Genomic DNA, 26,327 nt, shown 5'->3' on the forward strand with positions numbered 1-26,327 from the left:
AACTGGATGGAGGCAGCAAAGAGAAAGACAGCTGGGTGGCTGGCCAAGACCAAGCAAGGAAGAGTAGAGAGAATTGGTAGTTTCTGTGGAATAAATTGATAAAAAGTTCATGTGAGACTAATATGCTGTTAAACTAGATGTGAAATTGGGTGAGGTATCATACCTATCAGATTGGCCAACATGACAAAACAGGAAAATGATAAATGTTGGAGAAGATGTGGGAAAATTGGAACACTAATGCATTGTTAGTGGAATTGTGAAGTGATCCAACCATTTTGGAGTGCAATTTTAACTATACCTAAAGGGCTATAAAAATGATCATACCCTTTGACCCAGCAATACCACTTCTAGGTCTGTATCCCAAAGAGATCATAAAAATGGGGAAAAGACTCACATATTCAAAAATATTTATAGCAGCTCTTTTGTGGTGGCAAAGAACTGGAAATTGAGGGGATGCCCATCAATTGGGGAATGGCTGAACAAGTTGTGGTATATGAATGTAATGGAATACTATTGTGCTATAAGAAATGATGAGCAAGTGGACTTCAGAAAAAGCTGGAAAGACTTGTATGGACTGATGCTGAGTGAAGTGAGGAGAATGTAGTATACAGTAACAGCCACATTTTGTGCAATGACTAACTTTATTAGACTTAGCTCTTCTCAGCAATGCAAGGATCTAAGACATCTCCAAAAGTTTCATGATGGAAAATTCTATCCATATCCAGAGAAAGAACTATGGAGTTTGAATGCAAATCGAAGCACACTATTTGCTCTTTTTTTTTTTAACTTCCATTTTGTTTAGTTTTCTCTTTCTTGTGATTCCTCCTATTGGTTCTAATTCTTCTTTACAACATGACTAATGTGAAAATATGTTTACCAGGAATGTATATGTAGAGCCTATATCAGATTGCACACCATCTTGGAGATGGAAGCGTGGAGGGAGGGGGAGAAAATTTAAAATTCAAAAGCTTATGGAAGTGATTATTGAAAACTAAAAATAAATTAATTAATTTTAAAAATAAAAAATGAAATTGGGTAAGTTTAATAGGCAACTGATCTAATGTTGAGGGAAAATTGGTCCTGAATGGAGAGGGCACTGGTATAATGTTGGCTTTGCTAAGGATAGAGACAGAGATAGAGAAAGAGAGAAAGCATGCAAAACAGTCATATATGTGATCCTGGGGATAGCCCCAAAGAAGAACCTGGGAGTGGGGAGCAGGGACTCCTGTGCAAAAGCTAGGTACTCTAATTGAGAACTGTAATTGTTGTTGTTCATCATTTCAATTGGACATCTTCATGACCCCATTTAGGGTTTTCTTGGCAAAGATACTGGAGTGATTTGCCATTTCCTTCTCCAGCTCATTTTACAGATGAGGAAACCAAGGCAAACAGGATTAAGTGACTTCCCAAGGGTCACACAGCTAGTAAGTGTCTGAGGCCAGATTTGAACTTAGGAAGATGAGTCTTCCCAACTCCAGGCCTGGTACTCTATCCACTGCACTACCTAGCTGCCTACATGTGCTAGGCACTTTACAATCATTTTCTCATCCTCACAACAACCCTAGAAGGTAGGTCATTTTATTGACACTTTATAGATGAGGAAACTGAGGCAGACAGAAATTAAGTGACTTGCCCAAGTTCACACAACTAGTAAGTATCTGAGGCTAGATTTGAACCCAGGAAGATGAGTCTTCCTGACTTCAGGCCCAGCACTCAATCCACTCTATCCCCTTCACCAGCATTAACCTCTGGGTCAGACTCCTCAGACAACAAAATAAACACAACTTCCCCTCAAGCTCTCTCTCTTAGACTCCTATTTTCTACCCAGTCCCTCAGCTTTCTCTATACAAAGCTTCAAGAAGGCCACCTCCATCAGGATTGACCAGTAGGCAAGCATATACCTCTCATCTCAATGGATTTCTAGAAACCAGTTCCCCTTAGCTCACAATGTAACTAGTTTGGGGCCATACCTAAAAGGGCAATGTCTCAAGAACCTTGGGAATTCTGGGTAAACACCCCACCCCTCAGCCTAAAGGTCTAATACCCTCCCCCCCACCCAAAGCTCTTACTTCATTGGCCCTGTAGGCAGGACCAAAGACAGATTATAACAGGATGATGGTAGTCTTTTTTTAAGTTACATGAGAGATATGAGGAGAAGGCAGAGACAACTGGAGCACAGTAAGGAAACTTCTACAGAGTATAACATTCTGGACCATCTAGATCCTTATCCTAAATGATTCAAATCCAACCAAAAATTACTTTTTAACCTGCCTGGATTTTTGGTTCTGCATAGATTCCTCAGTTTATCCTAGAGGCTCTGTCTCTTTCCTTATTCTGTCCTCTCTGCATCCCCCACTAAAAAAAAATTAACCAATCAATAAGAGAAGCATCGTGATACAGTAGAAAAAATGCTGGCTATGCAGCAATGGGGCAGCTTCCTAGCATTATTGTCTCAATCCACAAAAACATCAGAGAATAGTCCATCCATCAGGGAAATAGGCCAAGAAGAAACTCTGACCTACAGAAGGAATTAGGAAAAAGACATGGTGATAGAAAGTTGATAAAGGCACACAGATAAAACCTGAATAAGTGGTTGTCTGGGGGAAGGAGTAGAAGAAAGAACTGAGGGAGTGAGTGACTTGGAAAGAGGGAGAATAACCAGAAGAAATTGGTTGTAGGGTCTAACATGAAGGAGATTTGGTTTCCCCCACCCAGTTGATGTGGTCATGGTATATAATCACATATTACCAGGTGTTAACATAGTAATGGAAAGATTAACATCCAATAATCTTTTTCCAAAATATGAACACTTTTCTCTGATAGAATTAAAGGATGTTGAGCTATTGGACAAATAAAAAAATTTGTTCATGTCCATAGTGACTTTAAATAGTCAAACCCTGGAAATAGTGTGTCAGGCTGCTTGGAAATTGGAGGCACTATGGAGAAATTGTGAAATGTGACCCTTGTACCTATGCCAGAGCCAATAGTGGGAGAAGGGAGTTTCTCTCCCATCCCCCCATCATCCATTGTGTCTAATACTAGTCCTACCAGGAACCTAGTAGCCTCCTCATATTGGAGCTGGAGAAGCAGTTCAAAAGTGTTTGAGGCACAGTTAAATGAACAGTGGTATATTCTCTAAACAAAAATGGATACAGAAAGGCAGTCACTTAAGTGAGGACTAGTGGGACTTCTGGCAGCAGAGAAGAGAGCAGGCTATTGGCTGAAAAGAAAGCTAACCCTGACAATCAAGATTCAAGCTATGGAGAAGAGTGGACCCTGGAAGCCCAATTAAATTATCTGCCTAGCAAAGATGTTTAATCCATCTTTATAAGGACTCTACAAGAAGAGAAAGGACTTGAAGGCCTTTCAGTTCCAGAGGTGTGAATTGCCTTGACTACATATGTTCCCTACATCTATGCCTCACTACCATTGTATTCTAAGTATTAAGGAGTATCATTGTACTCCTGATTCCTTCATTTTAATATGCCTTTGCTTTGAGCTAATTGTATCTACTGGTTGACTATTAATAGGAAACACACTGATTGGGGCTCAAGAGTTATAGTTTGGGAAGTAGGTACCCTCAGGGAACTCCCATAGTGCTAAGGGGCAATCACTGTCTGGGGACCCAACCTGTGAGTAGGTGTGAAAGTTAGGAGAACACCACAGAAAGGATTCCTAACTGAGAAAAGGGAGAACTTTGGGGAAGAGAGATAGGTTAAATATATTTCCTTAACTCTGATCACAACCCTAATGAAGTCTCTTGGATGAGAAGAGTACAGTAAAACTCACAATTACAGTCACCATAGTATCAAGTTAAAGTATATCTTGGTCCTGGGAAAATGCCATACCTTTCTTTGGAGAAAAGATGTCTGGAGAAAGAATCTCTGGAGAAAGAATCCCCAGACCACCCTGCCACTCCAAAATTTGTTACAGGTAGGGAGAAGAAGCATTTTAACAGAAAATTCTAGAGATCTTCAAGAAAGCCTGGAAGAGGATAATCAAGGTGATCGAGGACATTGGAGAAGAAAGGATCAATAAGAGGGATAGGATTGCTGCTCAGAGTAGATGGGAAAATGATAAACAACTGAGAAAAGGCAGTGTTGCTTACTTTTTTTGCTTCAGTTTTCTCTGCCAAGAAGAATGATCCTTGTTTTGGAAAAGACAGAACAAAAAAAGGGCTAATAGGACACTGATATCTGTGATAAGCTGGGAAACAGTAAGAGAGTCCCTCGCTGCCCTGGATAAGTTCAGGTCACCAAGCCCTGATAAACTACATCCTTAGCAATTGATACGAGTTACCAATAGGGTTGCTGAGCCATGGTCAATGATCTTTGAAAGATTATGGAGAAGACTGGAAAAGGGCAAGTATATTCCTGTGAAAGAAAGAAAGAAAGAAAGAAAGAAAGAAAGAAAGAAAGAAAGAAAGAAAGAAAGAAAGAAAGAAAGAAAGAAAGAAAGAAAGAAAGAAAGAAAGAAAGAAAGAAAGAAAGAAAGAAAGAAGGAAGGAAGGAAGGAAGGAAGGAAGGAAGGAAGGAAGGAAGGAAGGAAGGAAGGAAGGAAGAAAGGAAGGAAAGAAGGAAAGAAAGAAAGAAAGAAAGAAAGAAAGAGAATGGAATCTGCCCACAAGCTTCACTATAATCCTTTGTTTAAAAAACAAAAGTATGTATTATTAAATGAGAAAGGAAAAGAGACTGGTCCTGTGATTCTATTGCATAGTAAACCCCTGGATGAGCAAATGTTCTCTACCAATGCTGATTGGTACTCTCTTCACAACCTACAGTCATAGATACCAGTCTGACCATGCTACTCCTTGCCTCAAAAATTTTAAGTGCTTCTCTAAAGGACAAAATACAAACTCCTCAATTTGTCATTAAAGCACCCCCACAATATGGCTCCCAACAATCTTTCCCAACTTATTTCATATTCCCCTGACACACTCCACATTCCAACCAAACTGGCTTATTTGCTGTTTCTCTTACATGGCATTTCATCTCCTATCTCCAAGTCTTTGCAAAGGCTGTTGCTGATGCCTACAATGCCCTTCTTCACCTCTTGGAATCCCTAGCTTCCTTCAAGGCTCAGCTCAACAGCTCTTTTTGTGGTGGCAAAGAATTGGAAATTGAAGGGATGCCCATCAATTGGGAATTGGCTGAGCAAGTTGCGGTATATGAATGTAATGGAATACTATTGTGCTATTAGAAATGATGAGCAAGTGGACTCCAGAAAAATCTGGAAAAACTTGTATGGTCTGATGCTGAGTGAAGTGAGCAGAACCAGGAGAACATTGTACGCAGTAACAGAACTTTGTGCCATGACCAACTTTGATAGACTTAGCTCTTCTCAGCAATACAATGATCTAAGACAATTCCAAAAGACTCATGCTGGAAAATGCTATCCACATCCAGAGAAAGAACTATGGAATCTGAATGCAGATTGAAGCATACTATTTTCTCCTTTTTTTTTTGTTTTTTTCTTTCTCATAGTTTTTCCCTTTTGCTCTGATTCTTCTTTCACAACATGACCAATATGGAAATATGTTTGATATGATTGCACATGTATAGCCTATATCAAATTGCATGCCACCTTGGGGACTGGGTGGGAAATTTGGAACTCAAAACCTTATAAAAGTGAATGTTGAAATCTAAAAATAAATAAAGAAAAAAAAAGGCTCAGCTCAAGTATTACCTTCTACATAAGGTCTTTTCTGAATCTTCCTGGTCCTTCATTCTCTCCCAGGCACCACTATAAATTTCTTTGAATTTATTTTGAATATATTTTGTATTTATCCATCTATATATTATGTAAGTTCCTTGAGAGAAAGGACTATTTTATTTTTTAATCTTTATTTCCCCAGCAGCCAGCATAGTGCCTTGCACATAGTTAAGATTCTAGCCACCTTCAAAAGTTTGTTGAATTAAATAAAATGAGAAAAAGAAAAAGAGAGAAAGAGAGAGCAGAGAGACAGAGAGACAGAGAGAGAGAGAATAGTCTTAGATAGCTTCTTAACACTGAAAACTTAAGTAACTTGTACAGGATCAAACAGTCCGGATGGGTCAGAGATAAGACTTGAACCCAGCCAAGTCTTACTGGTTTGGAGGCACTCACTATTCACTATGCCATGTTGTCTGTCATAGCATTTTATTAAAGGAATGACTAATGAGCACCTACAAAAGGATATTGTGATCACACACACACACACACACACACACACAAAAAAAAAACCAAACCCCAGCATGACTTCATAAAGAACATTGTACCTAAATTTTCTTTTGTGAACAAGTTATTAGGAGGTCATGGGAATTTCTATCTCAGACATCATTTACCTAGACTTTAATCAAAGCAATTGACAAGGCTCTCATGCTACTCAATGAAAAATTGGAGAAATGTGGACTAGAAGGTATCATAATTAAGTAAACTCAAAACTGGTTGAATGATGAGACCCAAAGAGAATGTCATTAATAATTTGAGAGCCACTTAGAAGTAGATCCTTGGTGGAGTGTCCTATGAATGCGTACTTGGCCTCACACTATTAAATAGTTTTATCAGTAATTCAGATACAGGCATCAATGGCAAGTTCATCAAATTCGCACATGACATAAAGCTGGGGAGGAAATGCTAACACACTGGGTGACAGGTCGGGGTCCAAAAAGACCTTCAAAGTCTAGAACATTGGGATAAATATAAAAATATGAGATTTGATGGGCATAAATAGAAACTTACACAGGTTTGTTATTTTGTTTTGTGGTTGGTTAGTTAGTTTGTTTGTTTTTAATTGATTGCACAGCTAGACAATAGTTCCTCTGAAAAAAGATCTGGGAATTTTGGGTGAATATAGAGTCCAGGAATAAGGTAATAATAATTCTGCTATACGAAAGTTCTTCTTCCTCAGCTCCTAATGACTTTCTTTAAGCCACAACTAAAATCCCATCTTTCAGTGGAAGTCTTCCCCAAACTCTCTTAATTCTAGTGTCTTCCCTTTGTTAACTATTTCTGATTTATCCTATATGTAGTTTGCTTTGTATATGTTTCTTTACATGTTGTCTTCCCTACCAGATTGTAGGCTCCTTGAGGGCAAGGACTGTCTTTTGCCTCTTTTTGTATCCCCAGTGCTTAGCACAGCACCTGGCACATAGTAGGAGATTAAAAAAAATTTAATGATTGATTGTATTCTGCCCTGACCAAACCACATCTGGAGCATTGGCTCCAGTTCTTGGTGCCACATCTCAGAGTGATCATTGATAAGCTTATCAAGTAAGTGTGTCTAGAAGAAAACAACCAGAATGGTGAAGGTCCTTGAGTTGATATCCCATGGGAATCATATGGAGAAATTGACAATATTTAGCCCGGAGAAAAGACTTAGGAATCTAGATACCCAATGAGAATGATTTAGGGCTGGAGACTGCTATAGAACACCTGGAGGAAGGGGAACACTCCCCACATCCATTACAAGCTTTCTCTGCTTTCCTCAAATCATCAAGTATTTCAAGGACTGTCTTTGTATCTGAAAGGCTGAATGCGGAAGAAATGCTTATTAGGTCCACTGCCTTGTAGGATAAGCTACTTCTTTCCCTAAAAGGTAAGCAGGTTGTTACTAAATACTTGAATGGCCCAGGGGACTAAAGCCTGTTCACAAAAGGGCATAAAAGAGACCACCCCCATGAGATCAGCACCCTTCAGATATGGTGAATGTCCCCTGGGGACTCTCAGCTCATCACACTCTAGCCTTTGGACCAAATGACTTTCTGTATGAAGATAAGGAAAGAGAGTGGGACCCACGTGTAACCAAGACAAGTGCTTTATTTTTGTTGAATGTCCTTTCCATGCTTTGCCTTCAGTAAACTTCATTTTGCCAAATGTTCCACAAGTGTCTCATTTCATTCCAATCCTGAACCCAAGCTACCAAACCAGCCTGGGTCAGGACCGGTCTATTGTACACTGTCACATGGAACACTTATTCTGCTTGGACCAGGAGGACAGCACTAGGAGCACTAGGAGGGAATTCATAGAGGCAAATTTAGGCTTGATATAAAGACAAACTTCCTAATGGAACTATCCAAGAGTAGAATGGACTGCCTCAGGGACTGGTAGGTTCTCCCCTCACTGGAACACTTCAAGTTAAGGCTGGAGGGCCACTTGTCAGGTATGTTGTAGAAAGGGATTCTTGCTCAGGCATGGGGAACTAAATGTCCTCTGAGGTCTCTTCCAACTCTGAGACTGTGATAAAATATAGAAGTGGGGGGGGAAAAAGACATACACAGAGTCACAAGCACAATATTAATTTTGATTAATTGTTTTGGAGAGATTACTTTGGGGGGTTAGTTTATAGAAAGGTGTTGATTACATCTAAACAAAATTTATCAATGATTTTTAATAAGACAAATAATGAGGAACTTGGGAAGTTGGATTGTTTGGCCTGAAGAAGCCCAGGGAAGGACTAACTCACTATTCCCTAGTGTACCGAAGGGTTATCCTATAGAAGTTAGAAACCATATTCTCTCCAGTCCCACTCTGGACAAAATAACCTCTAATAGGAAGGAATTAAGTTAGTCATAAAGAAGAACTTCCCAGTAATGAGTTCTGACCATTGTGACAAGTGATTGAAGGAGACTTTGTATTAATTGCTCTTTCCTGGACATCTTAAAGAATGGGTATGAAGAGTAGATTTTCTTGCCTGGAGGTAGGAAGGACGACAAGACTATTTTGCCCAATCCCTCCCAACCCTGTGATTTTCTGGTTGAGCTGACTGCCAACCAATCAGCATTTACTAAGCACCAACTATATACCATCATACCATGCACTGAGTTAGGTACTGGGGTTTACAAAGACAAACACAAAGCAATCCCTGTTCTCGAGGAGCTTACCTTCTAAGGAGAGCCCCTGTAACAAGACCCAACTGGCAGTGCCCAGAAAATTGAGTTGAAATCAGCAAAAAAAAAAAAAAAGGGAAACTAGGGTGACTGGAGAAAGTGGAGGTTGTAAGGTTGATTAGAATCAATTCTACCACCTCCCTTTGTTCACAAGGGTGTCCATTGATCACTAGGGAGAAAGGATGAAAGAGTGTGAACAACTTAGCACAAGTGGGCAGCTATCACCACCAGTCTGAGCCATAGTAAGGGTTAGTCAGCTGTGGTCTTCACATAAAAAGAACAGTACACTCATTCATATGTAAGGTTTTATTTGCTCACTCAGGGAGCCTTTTATGAATGCATTGTGGACACAGCTGGTAAAAGACTGTGGGTTAGGGAGGGTGCAAAGGACATAGCTCCCTTGGGGTGCTTATAGCCTTATTGAGATCATCCATCCTTACGACAAGAAAGAACATTCAAACTGTGTGTTATCCTCCTGACATTATTTGTACCTAAGGACAGCTCAGACTCACTCAGACCCTGTTGGCAAATCCACCTTGGCCTTATTCCCTCCTCTCTTGTTCTACTATATGGGTTCTAATAATAGCTGGCATTTAGGTAGGCTTACAAAGGGCCTTCTCATGCATTACAGCCATTTTTACAAATGAGAGATCTGAAGTTGAGAGAGGTTAAGGCAACCTGCCCAAAGTCCCATGCAGAGCAAGGGGCAGAGCTGGGATTCAAACGTAAACCCTCAAATTCTAAGTCTCAAACTCCTATGCCAAAACTAGAGCTATAAATGGCAGGGACAAAGAGGTCTTAGCCCGAGACCACCCACATGAGGTTGGGAAGTAAACTTCCTGCCCGAAATAGCTCTCCCCACACCTTGTCCCACAGTTTTCACTTGGCATGAGGCAAAAGCATCCGAAACTACCACCACAGGGTCCTGCCATCAGGGTGCCCTCTCTCCCTAGATATCCATTCTTCCACAATCCCCTCAAGGTAAGGGGATTATCCCACTGTGACTTCACTTTTGGTCAGACTATTCCCAATATAGTACTTTCCTTCCCTCTCTCCTCCCACTGCCCTTACCCCTCAACTGAATTTGCCCCAGACAGAGCTAAAGCTAAAGCCCAAGCTCCAGTGACTGCCGCTGTTTCTAACAGCTGAGCGCTTGACTTCCCTGACTTCCTAGCACATCCCCCACTGCTGCCTACCCACACTACCCATTCTCTGCCTCCCATTATCCCTTCCCTAATACCTTCAATCAATCTCTAATAGTCTTTATTGAGAGCCACTATACACTGAACCCAATATCTAGGCAATGGAGAAGAATAAAATATAGAAGAGTCTGCCAACAATATCTTCTACCCTGGGGGAGGTTTATCCTGAAGGTCAAATTAAGGACAAAATAAGAACACAGAGTTTCTATTTTCCATGTTCAGGGAGAAAGAGTGGAGGATTTGAGCCGGAATTGCTGAGACACCTCCCTCTATTGCCCATGGCTCAGTTCCATCTCAAACAGTCTCTTTCCATTCTAATTCCAAAACCTAGTCCCTGCTGCAGCCAAGCTAGATTACATGCTGTTCCCCAATCTCATCTTTCCCTCTGATTCCATATATTTGTACACACTGTCCTTGGAACAGATGCCTATCCTCGCCATATCTTTGCCTGCAGAAATCCTTTCCTTCCTTTGAGGGAAAGATTGACTCAGGTGCCATTGCATCCATGACGCCTTCTTCTGCCACCAGCTAAAAGTGACCTCTGCCTCCTGGAATCTGTCATTCCAGTTTTTTTAACCTCTCCTGTGCACTAAATAAAATTCTAATTTCTATAACACCCGAAGGTAAGCTCCTTGAGATCAGGGACTGTGTCTTACCTAGCTTTATCTCCTCACTCTGCAGCACAGAACCCTGCACACAGCAAGCACTTAATAAATGTTGGTTGAATTGAATTGAATTGAATCGAATTGCCCTCAAAGGGGCTACAATCTTATGCTGTTCACATAAAACTACTACGGAGAGCAACATCAAGACACTATCCCCTTCTTGAGATTACTTTGTGTTATTTTGTGTTCACTTACCTGTGTATGTGCTGCAAATAAAATGGAAGCTCCTTGAGGGTAAAGACTGCTTCATTTTTGTCTTTGTATCCCAACCTTCACCTAGTAGGTGCTTAATAAATATTTATTGATCTGAATTTAATTGAACCAAATTGTGTGGAGCAAACAAATTCTATGGTTGAGAGAAGGCAGAGATCAGGGTTGAATGGTTTCATGATATAACCATGACCTGTGACAACCCTGTTTAACCTTGGGCAAATTACTTAACTTCTCTGAGGGGTACTTTTCCCATTTGTCCAACGTGTGTGCCAATGGTCACATTTCTTCTCACTGTGCAAACAAAGCCTAAATTCTAGTGGGCTCTACCAAGCTGGAAAGGCTTTGAGGACTGGATCCAGTGACAACTTGTGTGTTTTGTGTTTTTTGTTTTTCAAAGACCAACCTTAGTTAAGTTTTAGTAGATTCATCATTGGGCTGGTAGATGGGTGATGATATTTTTGCCAACAGCAGCTCTCAAAGGTCATCTTCTAAGTTAAAGATGGAGTTAAAATTTCTGAGGATGGAAGAAGTACCCCCAGTAATGAACTTACAGATCCTTGAAGACCTGGAGGAATTACCAGCCTCACCGGGTGGTTATGTGGCTATATCATTATTGTAAGGAGTATCCATCCATTGGGGAGTGGCTAAACAAATTATGGCTTGTGAATGTAATGAAATATTATCGCATTATAAGAAATTATGAAGGAACAGTTTCAGAGAAAAACCTGGGAAGACTTGTATGAACTGAGACAGAATGAAGTGAACAGAACCAAGAAAACAATTTATACTAGAACAACATTGCAAAGACAATTTGGAAAGTCAAGGATCAATGTGAATAATGCTACCCACCTCATGATGGAGAAATCACCAAAAACACACATTTAGGGTCATGACCAATGTGGGAATTTGTTTTGCTTAACTATGCATATTTATTCCAAGGGATTTGTTTCATTTTTTTTTTCTTTTCTTTTCAGGGGAAGAAATGATATGCTTGATAATTTAAAAAAAATTTTTTTTAATTTAAAAAAATGTTAAATGAAAGAAATTTAAAATGTCCTTTGTAAATGCTAAAACAATATAAAAACTCTGAACTACTCTTATCATTTCTACCACAGATGCTACCCCCTACCTACGTAGGTAGCATCTAGGCCTTAGTTTCCTCATTTGTTGGACTAAATGAACACTAAGATTCCAGCCAACTCCACCTCCTAAGACTTTACTGATCCTTTACTGAAACTTATCATTGATAAGAACCAGACATCCTCTTGGCAGCTGCAGCATTAGCTTCCTGTTAATTCCCAAGAGGGTTGTTTTTGTCAGTAGGTAGAGACAAGTTGGTTTGAAGTTTGTACCTCCAAACTCTTCCACCACTTTGGAGAAGACCAACCACAGGAACCACTGACATGTGGAATCATAGTGATTATGACCTCCACAGAAAGATGGTGCCATCTTTCACTAAGGCAGGCTTTGTGCTGAGACCCACAGTAGGTGGAAACATCTGTAGACTGGGGGGTCATCAATAGTCTAAGGTAGTATTGAGGAGACTATAGTGTAGAATAGTAAAGTGTTGGAATATGCATTGAGGTGCCAGAAGCTGTGGAGGGCAAGGAGAATTACAATGGTGATCCTAGCTGGGTCCTTAATGTCTCCAAGCCGCCCAATCATTAATGCTCTTTGCCTCCTCAGTTTATCTTATATTTAATTATCTGTATACAAGTTGCTTCTCTCCAAAAGAATGTAAGCTCCTTAAGGGCAAGAACGGTTCCAATTATTTTTTTTTTCTTTTTCATATCCCAGACAAGCCCAGAACTAACTTCTTGGAGACAGGTGGGTGTGTGCAGGATAGAATGGAGCCAGGGCAGGCTAGTTTTGGAGCACACTTTTCTTCCTGGGGCTTCAGGCAGAGGAAAGATGTGGAGTGCCCATTCTGGAAAAGCTCAACTCACATTCCTACCATGTTGAGGGACTCTCTCCCTTACCTGGCAGCTGGGAAGCAGGAGGTAAGGGGTAAGGGTGGCAGTCCCTGGTTGGCCACAGGGTGGGGCTACATACCTGAAGCTGCAGTTTCAACAAATGTCAAAAACATTTATTGAAGCACTATGTACTAGGTCAGGGGTGAGGAACCCGCAGCCTCGAGGCCACGTGTGGTCCTCTAGGTCCTCAACTGAAGCCCTTTGACTGAATCCAAATTTCACAGAACAAATGCCCTCAATAAAAGGATTTGTTCTGTAAAACTTGGACTCAGACAAAAGGCTCCACCCAAGGACCTGGAAGGTCACAAGTGGCCTCGAAGCCACAGGTTCCCCACCCCTGTACTAGGTTTTAGGGCAGCTGGGTGGCACAATGAATAGCACACCCAGCCTGGAGTAGGAAAACCCAAGTTCAAATCTGGCACTTACTAGCTATGTGACCTTGGGCAAGTCACTCAATCGTGTGCCTCAGTATCCTCATCTGTAAAATGCATTGGAGAAGGAAATGGCAAACCACTCCAGTATCTCTACCAAGAAAACCCCAAATGGGGTCACAGAGAGTAAGACACGACTGAAAAGACTGAACAAAAAAAAAAATACTAGGTTCTGGGGAATCACAGGATCATAGATTCTGAGCTAGAAAAGACCTTCAGATGTCATCGAATCTACCTTTCTCATTTTACCAATGAGGAAAGTGAGACCTGGAGAGTGACTTGCCCAGGGTCACACAGCTATTAAATGGAAGAGCCAAGATTTGAACCCTGGTCCTCTCACCTCAAATCCTGAGGCCTTTTCCATGGCACCATGCTGCCTGCTCCTTTCATTTTTTTCCCTCAGAAGACCCATCATTTTGCTAAGGAGCAGTGGATTCAGCCAAACCCAACACTTGGACCTGAAGGATCAAAAGACCTTGGAAGGCAGAGGGTTATTTCCATAGCACCTTTAATTTTTGAAAGTCTTCAAAATCTATCTTCTCATTTGGTCCTCACAACACCTCTGTGAGGAAATAATAAGGAAATTGACTTCAATGCTTCTCCAGGACATGGGCACTCTTTCCAAGAGAGATGGCCACAGAGCTCACACGCTTAATGACTTTCTGCAGCCACACAATGCTTTGCCCGCTTGGCTGACCCTCTGGAGATCAGCCTCTTCAAATTGAATTCCTGCCTGTCCTCAGATGCCAGACATCATTGGGATCAAACTTCAAGCCAGCCCAGGATTTGCCAAGGTTTGTGCTCCCCTGGCATACTCTTCAGGAACCCAGGGCCCCTTTAAGCCTAAGGACTTTAGAGGAGGAATAAGAACAAGGGTATATTATCGGTTATAACAATTCCGATTCTATAGTGTTTTTCCAGTTACTAAACAATTGCTTTACAAAGATTCTTGACCTGGGGTCCATGATCTTTTTTTTTAATATTCTGATACCTGTATTTCAATATAATTGATTTCCTTTATAATCCTATGTATTTTATTTCCTTCAAAAGTATTATTCCATACTTTGCATGACTACATATGTATAACCTATGTCAAATTGCCTTCTCAATAAGGGGGGGTGGGGAGGGAGGGAGAGAATTTGGAACTCAATTTTAAAAATCAATGTCAAAAATTGTTTTTGCATGTAATTAGGGAAAAATAAAATACTAAATTTTTTAAAAAAGCATTATTCTGAGAAGGGGTCCATAGGTCTCACCAGGCTGCTGAAAAGGTCCCATCACTGAAGAAGATTAAGAACGCCTGCCTTACAACAACCCTGTGGGGGAGGTATTCACACTCACACACACACACACACACTGCTCACAAAGGTCTACCATCTCACACACACAGGGATCATTAACTCCATTTGACAAAGAAACCATTCTCCAGAGAAACTAAGAGTTTCATCAAGGTTAGTGTTGGCATCTATGTGCCAGTTACTAGGGCCTTGCCTGCCAATCAGCTGGAAGACTCAAAGGCCCCTACATACAGCGACACATATTTCTGCTGCTGGTCTCTACCACCCCAGTCTCCCCTTACACATACCCCTTGGCACCCCTGCTTGCTATGCCAGATCATGAGGTTTTCTAGCTGGAAGGGACCTTAGAAATCACCTAGCCCACCCACCTCCCTCCTTTTACAAATCAGAAAACTGAGATCCAGAGTTAGATGAAACAACTTGCCCAAGATCTCCCACAAGTAGTAATTGGTACGGCTAAGATTAGAATCCAGATCCACACGGTGCTTTTTCCCCCCTACAATTATATACCTGTCAAGTATCTACATTGAGCTTCAAATTGATTTGCATAACAACAGTCATAAGCAGCTCGGCTTGCTTAGGCATCTGGCTTCCCCTTACAAGCTTGTTTCTGTGCCCCTCCTACAGAATTGTTTCAGCATTAGGCCATTAGGCCAAGAGCCTACAGGATTAGGGGGAGGGGAAGGCAGTGCTTTGTACAACCCTGTTTGTCCATGGTGCTATGGAGGCAGAAAGGTCAGCTATCACTGATCCAGACTGTCAAGTTTAGAGATTTGGATAGAGGTTGGTGAGTTATGAAGGATTCTGAAACTCCTCCTAATTCTGATAACCCACAGGAAAATAAGAAGTGGTTAGGGGGCAGTTAGGTGGCGCAGTAGATAGAGCACTCTCAGGAGGACCTGAGTTCAAATCCGACCTCAGACACATAACACTTACTAGCTGTGTGACTCTGGGCAAGTCACTTAACCCCACTGCCAAAAAAAAAAAAAAAAGTGGTTAGGTCACACCAGAGAGCAGGTGTCAGAAACAGGACTAAAACATGCTTGTGGCCTATACCAGTTACTATACCAACCTGTATCTCAGCGCTTATGGTAATAGAGTGTTGGCATGAGAAAGGACCTTAGTGATAATCCAATCCAAACCTCTTCTTAGATTGTAAATTCCCCCAGGGCAGGCACTGTGACTTGTTTTATCTATGCATCCTTAGAGCCTCTCTGGAGGTCTTGAATCTACTAGACACTTTAAACTTTTTGTTGAATTAAACAAAGAAACTGAGACCCAACCTCACACCTATCAGAATTGGTTAATATGACCAAAAAGGAAAATTATAAATGTTGGAGAAGATACGGGAAAATTGGAACATTAATGCATTGCTGCTTGAGTTGTGAACTGATCCAACCATTCTGCAGAGCAATTTGGAACTATGCTTAAAGGGCTATAAAACTGTGCATACTCTTTGATCCAGTAATACCACAACTAGGTCTGTATCCCAAAGAAATAATAAAAAAGGGAAATGCCCATAAATTGGGGAATGGCTGAACAAGTTGTGGTATATGAATATAATGGAATACTATTGTGCTATAAGAAATGATGAGCAGGCTGATTTCAGAAAACCTGGAAAGACTTACACAAATTGATGCTGAGCACAGTAAGTAGAACCAAGAGAACATTGTACACAGTAACAGCAACATTATGAGATGAGCAACTTTGATAGACTTAGCTCTTCTCAGTAATGCAATGATCTAAGACGTCTCCAAAAGACTCATGATGGAAAATGCTACCCACATCCAGAGAGAGAACTATGGAGTCTGAATGCAGATCGAAGCATATTATTTTCTTTTTTTTTCTTTCTTATGATTTTTCTGTTATTCTGATTGTTCTTTCACAACATGACTAATGTGGAAATATGTTTGATATGTACATGTATAGCCTATATCAAATTGCTTGTCATCTTGAGGAGGTGAAGGGGAAGAAGGGAGGGAGAAAAAAAATTTGGAACTCAAAATATTAACAAGTAAATGTCAAAAACTATCTTTACATGTAATCAGAAAAAAAATACTATTAAGTGGAAGAAAAAGAAAGAAAGAAACTGAGATCTAGAGAGCTGATATGATGTGTTATCCTCATTCTTCATCTAGCTGCACTACTCTGGGATTTCTTTGACTTTTCCTCCATGCCCCAGGAAGCTCATTACTGGGAAAACATCTTCTTGAGGGCAGCTAGGTGGCACAGTGGATAAAGCACCAGCCCTGAAGTCAGGAGGACCTGAGTTCAAATCTGGCCTCAGACCAAACACCTGACATTTACTAGCTGTGTGATCCTAGGCAAGTCACTTAACCCCAACTGCCTCACAAAAAAAAAAAAAAAAGAAAAAAAAAAGAAAGAAAACATCTTCTTCCTGCAAGATTTCATCAGCCTTGGTACACCACCCATCACCACCCTCTGTCTTCCTGACTGGAGGGTGGAGTCATGAACTCCGAAGTCTACTTTTAAAGAGAGAGCTGGGCTCAGAACATTGGTTTCTCATCCTGAGTACCTTCCCCACCCCCACTTTTCAGTTTCCTTTTGTGTGTGGTCTTCCCCAATTAGATTGTAAACTCCTTAAGGGCAGGGACTGTCCCCAGAGCTCAGCACAACCCCAGATACATAGTAGATGTTTAACAAATGTTGATTGATTGATTAAAAATCTTGAACCTTGCCCCACCCCCCATACTCCCAGCCCTCAATCTTTTTTAACATTGTATTTGCAACACAAATATTCTGGACCGAGAGAAAGAGAGAGAGAGAGACTGGGTGACCAGCCAGAGAAGGTGTGGTAAAAGTGGCTGAAGGGACGTGAGGTTGGTTACTGGGTGGAGCAGAGACAGAATTCAGAAATTTATCTCAGTTCAAATACTTCAAATCTTTGCTGTGTTACTTGGCAGTTGGTTAACCTCTCTGGACCTCAATTTCCTCATCTATAAAATGGACTAGATGACCTCTAAGGTTCCTTCCAGCTCTAAATACATGCCCCTGTCCTATGTATGCCTGTAAAAAGAAGAACAAAGACTTCCTCGGTGAGGTGAAGGAAGAGAATCCCACACACAAAGTCTCCAGGGCTGTCTTGCTCTGCCTATCTCGGTCACTGTCTCTTTGTCTGTCATTATTTCTATTTGGGAAACCAGCCTCTACTTCCAAAAGACAGATGTACTCAGAAGCCTGGTGCCTCTGTCCACCCCTCCAACATTTCCTTGTGAAAATACTGTCAGGATAATGTAGAGGTTAAGCCTCCTCGAACAGGGTGAAGAGAATCTTCATACTCATGGAAAGAATACCAGCCTGAGAATCAGATAATGTGAATTCTAGTCTTTACCCTGCCATTCACATAGTATACATCTCATCCTAAGTCATTTGCCCTCCCTGGTCCTCAGTTTCCTCATCTTCATAATGGGCCAAATTGACTAGAAGAATTCTAAGGTTCTCTTCAAACACTAACACTCAGGTCAGCCAGGTACTGGCTCCCTCTGATAGCCAAGTGTCTCCCCAGGTTCTGGGTCCTAAAAGAATGTTACCAGTGGAGGTTCATTTTCCTAATTATTGGGCCCTTCCATTGGGAAAGACCATGCAAGAGCTTAGAAACCTTAGCCAGTAAGAACCAACCAACTTGGGTCAACCTCACCACATGCAGGAGCCTGGCTGAGACCCTACCTCTGTACTAAGGAAGGAGCTTTCAAGTTGGCTTCTGTGGACTGAGAGGCTGAAGGACCACAGATCTCGAGTTGGAGGGGTCCTTGGAGGACATTTTGCAGAAAAGAAAATGAGGTGGCATTCCCAAGGTCACCCAGCCAGTTAAATGTCAGAGGTAAGATGTGAGCCCATGCCCTGTGACAGCACTATCTGCCTCATGCCAGGACTCAACTCCACCTACTGACTTCCCTGGCCTCCTTGAAGTCCCAACTAAAATCCCATCTTTTATGGGAAGCCTTTTCTCACCTCTCTTAATTCTAGTGCCTTCCCTCTGTTATTTCCCATTTATCCCACATATAGCTTACTTTGTGTACATGTGTTTGCATGTTGCCTTCCCCTGCTCCTTGAGGGCAGGGACTGTCTTTGCCTCTTTTGGTATCCCCAACACTTAGTGCCGGTACCTGGAACATAGGAAGTGCTTAATAAATGTTTGTTGAGTGACTGAGAGTGTAATGGGAAGAAATATTCTGACCCCATTAGTGCCAGCAGAGAGGATAGCTGGTGAATTGGACAGGAGCTCCCTAACCACCACTGACATTAGACCATGTCCCTGCAGAGCAGGTTTTCAGCAACATCCTCAGTAAAAACCTTCAATTTAAGTGTTGTAGTAGAGTGTTGGGTCTGCAAAGGACCGGAGTGCAAATTCTGACTCTGCCACTTACTACATGCGGACCCCCTTGGGCATTTAACCTTAAAGGCCTGTTTTCTTCTCTGTGAAATTGGGGTGAGGGAGGGGGCTGGAATTGGATTCAATAATCATTAAGGTCCCTTCAAGCTCTAAATGATCCTGTGAATTGTTTATCCAGTAGTGCAAAAGGACAACACTGAGCCATCCACAGTTCCTTTTAATGAACAAAGGAAAATTTGTTGAGGCAGCTAGATGGGATTAGGGTTCTTCAAGTGTCTCGAATTTGGGAATCATTTTCTGGCCAGGGTCAGGCATCAGTAAATAGTCAGGGTCAAGGGTTTAATCTGTGTCCATTGGCAGAATTAGGTCAGTCTCTGAGGAGAGTTAGGGTTTCAGCCTGTGTTCGGGCTTAAGGGCTAGTACATGGCAGGGATTAGAGGTAAATCAGGACATCCATTAGGAATCTACTAGTAGGTAGGTAGGATTAGCGAATTAGCCAGTGGCTGGGTTAGGACGTAAATCTCTCATTGGAATTAGGAATCAATGCAGGGTAGAAATGAAGAGTCATTCAGTGGTCAGTTAGCGGTTAGTCACTGGCTAGAGTTAGGAGTGATTCTCTGGACAAGTAAGGAATCAAACAGCAGATAAGGTTGAGGAGCCAGGATTACAGGCTCAGCACATGAAGAGTTAGAATCAGTCCCTAGCTGAGGCTGTGGCCTGGGCCCAGGCTAGCAATCAGCCAATGCCTAGGGTTAGGGGTCAGTTGGTGGCCACAGAACAGATAAAAGCTATCTGGTCAATGAGAGAGTAGTGCCCGTGACCTTAGTTTCATTAGCACCCTTCTCTAGTCACTGAGTTGTCAAGATTACATGAAAGTCTTCAACCCAATAAAGACGGGAAAAGTGGGGGACATTGTCAGGAATCACAACTATCTTCCAGGGGTATCAGCACTACAAGAGAGCAAGTCTTGCCTCATTCCCACCGGAACCATAAGCAGGATGCTGGCCCAGGCAGCAAGGCTAGAGACATAGCCTCCGTGTGACACTCCCAGTTTGAAGTCCTGAGAATCTATATGGATATACAGCCATGCAGACCTAATGCCCTGCAACATCACTGGTTTCTCCTCAGGATAATTATTTATTATTCATATTCATCAGCATCTTCATTAATGATTCATAATGATCCTTAATTATTATCCTTAACAATAAGAGCAGTAAATAGCAGTAGAGTCCTTGAGGTGCCTGAGGCCCCAGGGTCATGTCCCTCCCGGGCAGTTAGACCAGCTAATGCCCCCAGGGCAGCCGGGGGGAGGGTGGGGAAGGACCAGAGACCCTCTGTCCAATGCCCCCCCGAGGGGGCACAGCCTGGCCCCCGGGGGGCCCCCCCCCCCCCCCGGGGGGGGGGGGGGGGGGGAGGTGGGGCAAGGGGAACCTGGTGGGAGGAAAATACCCCGAGCATTGAGGGAAAGAAACTTGACCCCATTGCTCCCCTCAACTCCCCCCATTCTGAACATTCCCCAGTCTCCTCCCCAGGGGAGTGAAGACTGTATAGGGGAGAGGGCCACAGGGGCCTGGGCTGAGCCACATGTCCACCTAGCTGGCCCACTAACTGCCCGGATCTGAGCCATGTCTGTGCAGGGGCTGGGAGGTCAGGGCCCCCAGCTGCCCGGGCAGGGAGAGGCGTCGGGCAGGGCCGTCGTGGGGGAGCTCTGAAGCCCCTGGAGGGAGCTCCTCACACGCCAGGAACTGGGAAACCTGTAGAAAACAAAGAGAGGGATGGGAGATGGAAAGAGGAGTCAGAGGGACCAGGAAAAAGATTTCGGAGGAAGAAAGAGAAAAGTCTAGGAACAGAGTCAGGACCAGAGAGGAGGCTAGGGAAAGGAGGGGAATGAGGGCAGTGAGTGAAAGGAAAAGTCGGCAAGACCAAATACAGGAGGGCTGGGAAGCAGAAGGGAGAGTCTGGGCCAAGAGGGAACCAGGTGTGAGGATAAGAAACCATCAGCAGGGTGGGTATCCCTGAAGGGGTACCAGTAGACAGAAGAAAGATGAATGACAGTTTCAAGATTGTCAGGAAGGAAAAGTCTGTCTGGGGTGTCCTAAGGAGTTTTTCCTCTATCCTCCAGGACTAGAGAGAATCAGAATGGTATAAAAACGAAAGGTCGAAACTCTGGGCCTCTGGGCAAAAAGGCCCTAAATTGTGCATACTCTTTAACCCAGCGATATCACATACGCCGAAAGGTCAAAGATAGAGGGAAAGGATTCATATATACAATAAATATTCAAAGCAGCATTTTTTGTTGCTGCGCATAACTGGGAACAAAGTATAGGTGCCCATCAAATGACTGAAAATAAAACGATGGTATATGAGCCTCTGGAAACTAAACGCACAGCTTCCCCCAAGGTCTTGGAGGCAGGATGCTTGAGAGCGGAGGTCTCTCAGAATGGAGAAACTGGGTTGAGGCTACAGCTGATCCTAGACTAGGGTAAGGAGACACCTCCCCAAGCTCCAAACAGAGATCGGGAAGGGAGACTAGGACGCACACTCCTACACTCCCTTCTCTGAACAAGAGACAAAGCAGAGAGTCCAGAAATGGATCCCATCTCCCAACCCAGGTCCACTGGGAGATCAGAGGGGCCGAAGAGAACCAGGGAGAGCAGAAGGAGGAGCACTCTGTGTGTGCTGACAGGTTTGTTGGCGAGATCTCTGCGGGGGAGGCCAAAAGTGGAGACTGTCACATTTGCTGATGTGGGCTCTGGTGTCGGCAAACAGGAGCAGGCAGCATATGGGAGGGGAGGGAGTGGGTGCCAGCCAGGACTGGAGGTTGGGGAGGAAGGAGGCAAGGAAATGGGCAAAGGCTGCCTCAGGCTTCCAGGTCAAAGGGATGCACAGGGACTGGCCAGGGGCAACCTGACTCAAGTGAAGGCCTCCAGGAGCGGTGCTGGAGCAGATGGGAGAGTTTACAGCGCCATCATTCAATGGGGGAAGGGAAGACAATGGCCTTGTAAATATTACACACACACACAGAACAAATCAAGGCAGACCCACAATGTGTCCAATGCCTCAGAGGGAATCAGGAGTAAAAACCAGCATAGTTTTGTAAGGGACAATTTTCTATTAGATTAATCCAACCTCCTCCCTGTTGGCTGGTCAGAGGGAGAGGGATAAGTGACATATGACATACTGGCCAGTGATGGGGGGCGGGGATTATGAGCTAGGCCAGGGCAGCTGAGGTTCTATTGGTGCCTTCTCTCCATCCCTACCCACTGCACACACCTAAATTCTCTTTTCATTGGCCAGCCCTTCACACTGCTAAGATGAGAACCAGGGTGAATGAGTGAAGAACGAATGAATGAATGAATGAATGAGTGAATGAATGAATGAATGAATGAATGAATGAACAATGAACGAACACATGAACTATCAAAAACCTGAACTAGTTTAGCCCAGTAGCAAACAAACAAAAAAAAATCAGTCAAACCAGTCACTCAGGTGCAAGACTGGTTTTCTGAATTTTTGTTTTTGTTTTGTTTTGTTTGTTTTCTGAATTTCACCCAACCTTTTGCCTCCCCCTAATTCCTCCAGCCCCTTTCCTCTCCTCCTCCTACTCCTCCACTCCTTCCCTTTTTGCTCTTCCTTTCTGCCTTCTTCCATCTACGTCCTCTGCTGCTAAGAGCTCCCACAGCTGCCACTCATGCTGCTAATGAGGTTAATGAGCTTGCTAAGCCTCGGGCAAATGCATTCAGTAGGTGTGGGCTTGGTTGAGGGACAAGGGCCCGAGGAGTGTGAGATCATAGTATTATAGATTTATAGGCCTTCTAATCCATCCCCTTCACTTTACAAATAAAGAAATTGAGGCCAGGGAGGTTCAGTGATTTGCCCAAGGCTACAGAAGCAGTAAGGAGCAGAGCTGAGGTTCAATCCCTGGGGATCCAAATTCAAGTCCAACACTTTCCGCAGGACCAGGCAGCTTTTAATAAAAAATAAAAAAATAAAAAAAAGAGTGCGGGGCGGGAGCAGGGGAATGCCCTTGGGGCTCAAAACTTTTTGATGTTAGCAACCAAAAATTGATAATAGTAATAAGAAAGGAACTGCTGAGTTGAGTGGGAGGGAGGGTGGCCACCGGGTTTGGGGAGACGGTTTAGGCAGGACCCAAGTGGGGACGACCTGCTGCAACTTACCTGAGAAAGCGAGTCAAGGGTGAGAGTGGGGATGGGACTGACAGGCAACAAGGGGGAGTCGGAAGAGAGACCAGGTGCAGGGGGAGTCACGGTGCTGTAGGCTGGGGGCACCAGCGTCATCTGTCTCTGTAGCAGCTGCAGGACAGCCGCCATGTCAGTGCTGAGGCGGGTCTCCAGCCTATGGGGTTGATGGGGAGAGTGGAAAAATGGGCAATGTGGAAGGAGGGGGCCACCTGCTTCAGGAGACTGGATGGAGGGGAGGAGGAGGAAGCGGGTTCAGGGTCCGCGTTTCAGAGAGATGGGGCACTCACTCCCTAAAGACGGGCTGGCTGAGGACCAAGCTCCCTCCAAAGGAGATTCCTGAACTCAATGCAGAGATGAGGAGCGCCTGTGCAGGTCAGCCTAGAAAGGGTCTGTCCCACTTCAGCCCTGCTCTCCCTCCCCCAGGATCTACATCCTGTTTGTTCACAGAAAGGGAACTCAAGTGCAAACACACACACACACACACACACACACCCCTTCCCAAGCACAGAGTAGAATCCCCCACTACTATCCCTAGACAGGTCAAACACCTACCCGTACAAACACATATACCCAAATGTACATATATACATACACACATACAACTATGCATAGAAACACATACAGAAATAAAAGCATGTATAATGGATGTACTGACCTCCCGAGAGGTTATTGTGAAGAGTTTCCTACATCTTTAAATGTGAGTTGTTATCACAAAAGCCCCCACATATAGCCCTATTTATCCTCCCCCCCCCCCCCCCCCCCCCCCCCCCCGACAAATACAGGCCCCCACAATGTGCAGCCCCGTGACCTGCTTGTTGAGAAGGGAAGTACAGTGGAGGCTGAGAGGAGCTGCAGGGGATGGAGGGGATGGGGGGGATGGGGCTGGAGGCAGAGGGTGCTCCTGGCTGAGGACAGGACAGCGGTGCTGAGGAGGGGGCTGTCTCTGGTCCAGAGCGGGGTCACAGAAGAGGGCTAAGAATACCTGTTGAGCTGTCTCTGTAGGGCATCGAGCCTGCTGTCCACATCGCCTCGGGGCCGGCGGCCAGGGCTGGCCAGTGGTATGTTGAGGAGCCCAGTGGTAGGGGTTGGGGTTGGACATCTTGGCAGTTCCTGGTATTGGCGACTCCGACTGTCCCCCCAGAAACTAAAGATGTTGGATACCCCTGAGAAGGCACCTGGAGCCAGAGGGACAGGATGAGGGGCAAAGAGTAGGGTAGAGGCCTGGGCCTACCCAATAAAGACAAGAACCAAGTAGGTGACCCCCTCCAGCCCCTTCCCACCCCCCACGCCATACCTGACAAGGGATTACAGGTGTCACTGCCTTTCTCAGCCTCTTCAGCCACAGGTTCCCCACCCAGCAGGTCCCTGGAAGGCTGGGGACTGGGGAAGGGCACCAGACGGAGTGGGCTGGAACCAGGGCCTGGGGTCTCATCTTCCTCACTGCTCTCTGGGGTGGAGGGGCCACTGGAAGGGCTCTCGTCCCATGGGCCCCCTGACCGCGTTCGGCTGCCAGCTCCTGTGCCTTCTCGGCCCACACCTACCACTGACCCCTCTCCTGACTGCTCTGCATCTGTGGCAAATGGAGAATAGGGGTAACTCAACAGAGGGGAAGGATGAGGACGTTGAATTCTGGGGCAGGAGTGTAAGACCAGGGGGCATGGAGGAAGCAGTTAAAAACAAGGGTTTGGAGTCTGGGAAGTAACCATGGCAAGAATAGGGCCAAGCTCCCTGGGTCCCTCAACCCTCCCACTCCCAACCTCTCTCCCACCCCTACCCCACTCCCCCCACCCTCCTACCTACAGCACTTACAGTCTGCTTGTCACACAATCTACCACTTGACCACACAGTGTCTTGCAATCATTCGCTGTTGTTCCCTGTGTGGGAGTCTTGTGTCCCCAACTAGAGTGTAAGCTCCTGGAGGGCAGGGCCCATGGCTTCTCCTCTTGTATCCCCCACAGCATAGCCTACCACAGGGCTGGGCACACAGTAGGCGCTCAATAAAGACTAGTTAACTTGATATGACCCTCCAGAACCTAACCCCCCCATCCCATCCTACTCCTTGGCCTCACATCCTGGGACCTGGCTCCCTCACCCACCTCCACCCAGCCTCCCCCATCCTGTCCTAGTTCAGTTCAAGTCAACAAGCACCTACTATGCATCCAGCCCTGGGGGGGATACAGAAGGAGTACAAGACACGGTCCCTGCCCTCAGGGAGCTTACAGTCTAGCTGAGAAGACAGGACTCACACACATAAAAACCACAGTGAACAATATCAGACAGTGTATAATTAAAAGTTAATTGTGCAATACAGACTATAAGAGCTGTAGGATTCAGAGATCAGTAGAGACCAGTATAGGCCAGAATGGCTAGGGAGGACTTCATGAAAGAGGTGAGGCCTTGCACTTGATAGACCTCAGAGGATGACAGACTTTGGATGGGTAGAGGGGGCCATTCCAGGCAAGGAGTACATGAACAAAAGTGAAAAGACAAGAATACACGGGATGCGTGGATAGTCCTGCCCAAAGCGCCTCACCCCTGGTGTCCCAAAGCCCAGGATACCCCTAACACAGAGACCCCTACTTCCTTCTAATCCCTGCCAGCTCCCCCTCCATCACTCACCCTTGTCTGTTCGGCGGCGGAAGGACAACTTGCGTCTGCGCAGCCGGTTGAAGCCACCATCTAGTTCAGTGCTGCCCGGGGAACCAGGGATCATATTGGTCTGGAATGAAGAGCCACGTCAGGCTCTTCTCTCCTGCCCCTCCTACCCTCATCCCCAGAAACTGGTCTTGCTGGAGGGAGATGGGGAAACAGAAGGAGGGTAGAAGGGGCCAGAGGTCATACTCCAATCACACACACTCAGGTCTCTCCAGGTCAAGCGAGAAATCAATGAATGAAGGTGCTAAGGGGCCATCTGAGGATACTGGGAAGAGGAGATGTTCTGAGGTTAAGGGATCCCAGTGGGAGAAGGACTTGGAGTTTTGGAGTTAGAAAGTAGCTAGGTGATGCAGAGGGGGAAAGTGTCTGACTTAAGAGTTCAAATTCTCCTTCAAGACACTTACCAGCTGTCTGACCCTAAGCAAGTTACTTAACCTCTCTCAGCCTCAGTTTCCTTATTTGTAAAA

General features: G+C 44.3%; 1 protein-coding gene across 5 annotated transcripts in view; it reads right to left on the reverse strand.

The window, feature by feature from the left end:
• Positions 1-8,072: 8,072 nt before the first annotated feature.
• KCNH2 (potassium voltage-gated channel subfamily H member 2) overlaps positions 8,073-26,327 on the reverse strand; it is a 67,189-nt gene continuing 48,934 nt past the window's right edge. For 3 of the 5 annotated variants that reach the window (XM_027841127.1, XM_027841129.1, XM_027841131.1), the window contains 5 exons: positions 25,825-25,924; positions 24,500-24,775; positions 24,188-24,380; positions 23,182-23,359; positions 20,407-20,757 (listed from right to left, as the gene is read on the reverse strand). In XM_027841127.1, the coding sequence (XP_027696928.1) occupies positions 20,608-20,757; positions 23,182-23,359; positions 24,188-24,380; positions 24,500-24,775; positions 25,825-25,924 (897 nt within the window). In that variant the 3' untranslated portion in view covers positions 20,407-20,607. Of the gene's footprint in view, positions 8,215-20,406; positions 20,758-23,181; positions 23,360-24,187; positions 24,381-24,499; positions 24,776-25,014; positions 25,181-25,824; positions 25,925-26,327 lie in introns of those variants that run through there. The other 2 variants (XM_027841128.1, XR_003567220.1) reach the window with 2 other exon arrangements.

This window comes from Vombatus ursinus, unplaced genomic scaffold (assembly GCF_900497805.2).
Source record: "Vombatus ursinus unplaced genomic scaffold, bare-nosed wombat genome assembly UNPS02014852.1, whole genome shotgun sequence".
Lineage (NCBI taxonomy): Eukaryota > Metazoa > Chordata > Mammalia > Diprotodontia > Vombatidae > Vombatus > Vombatus ursinus.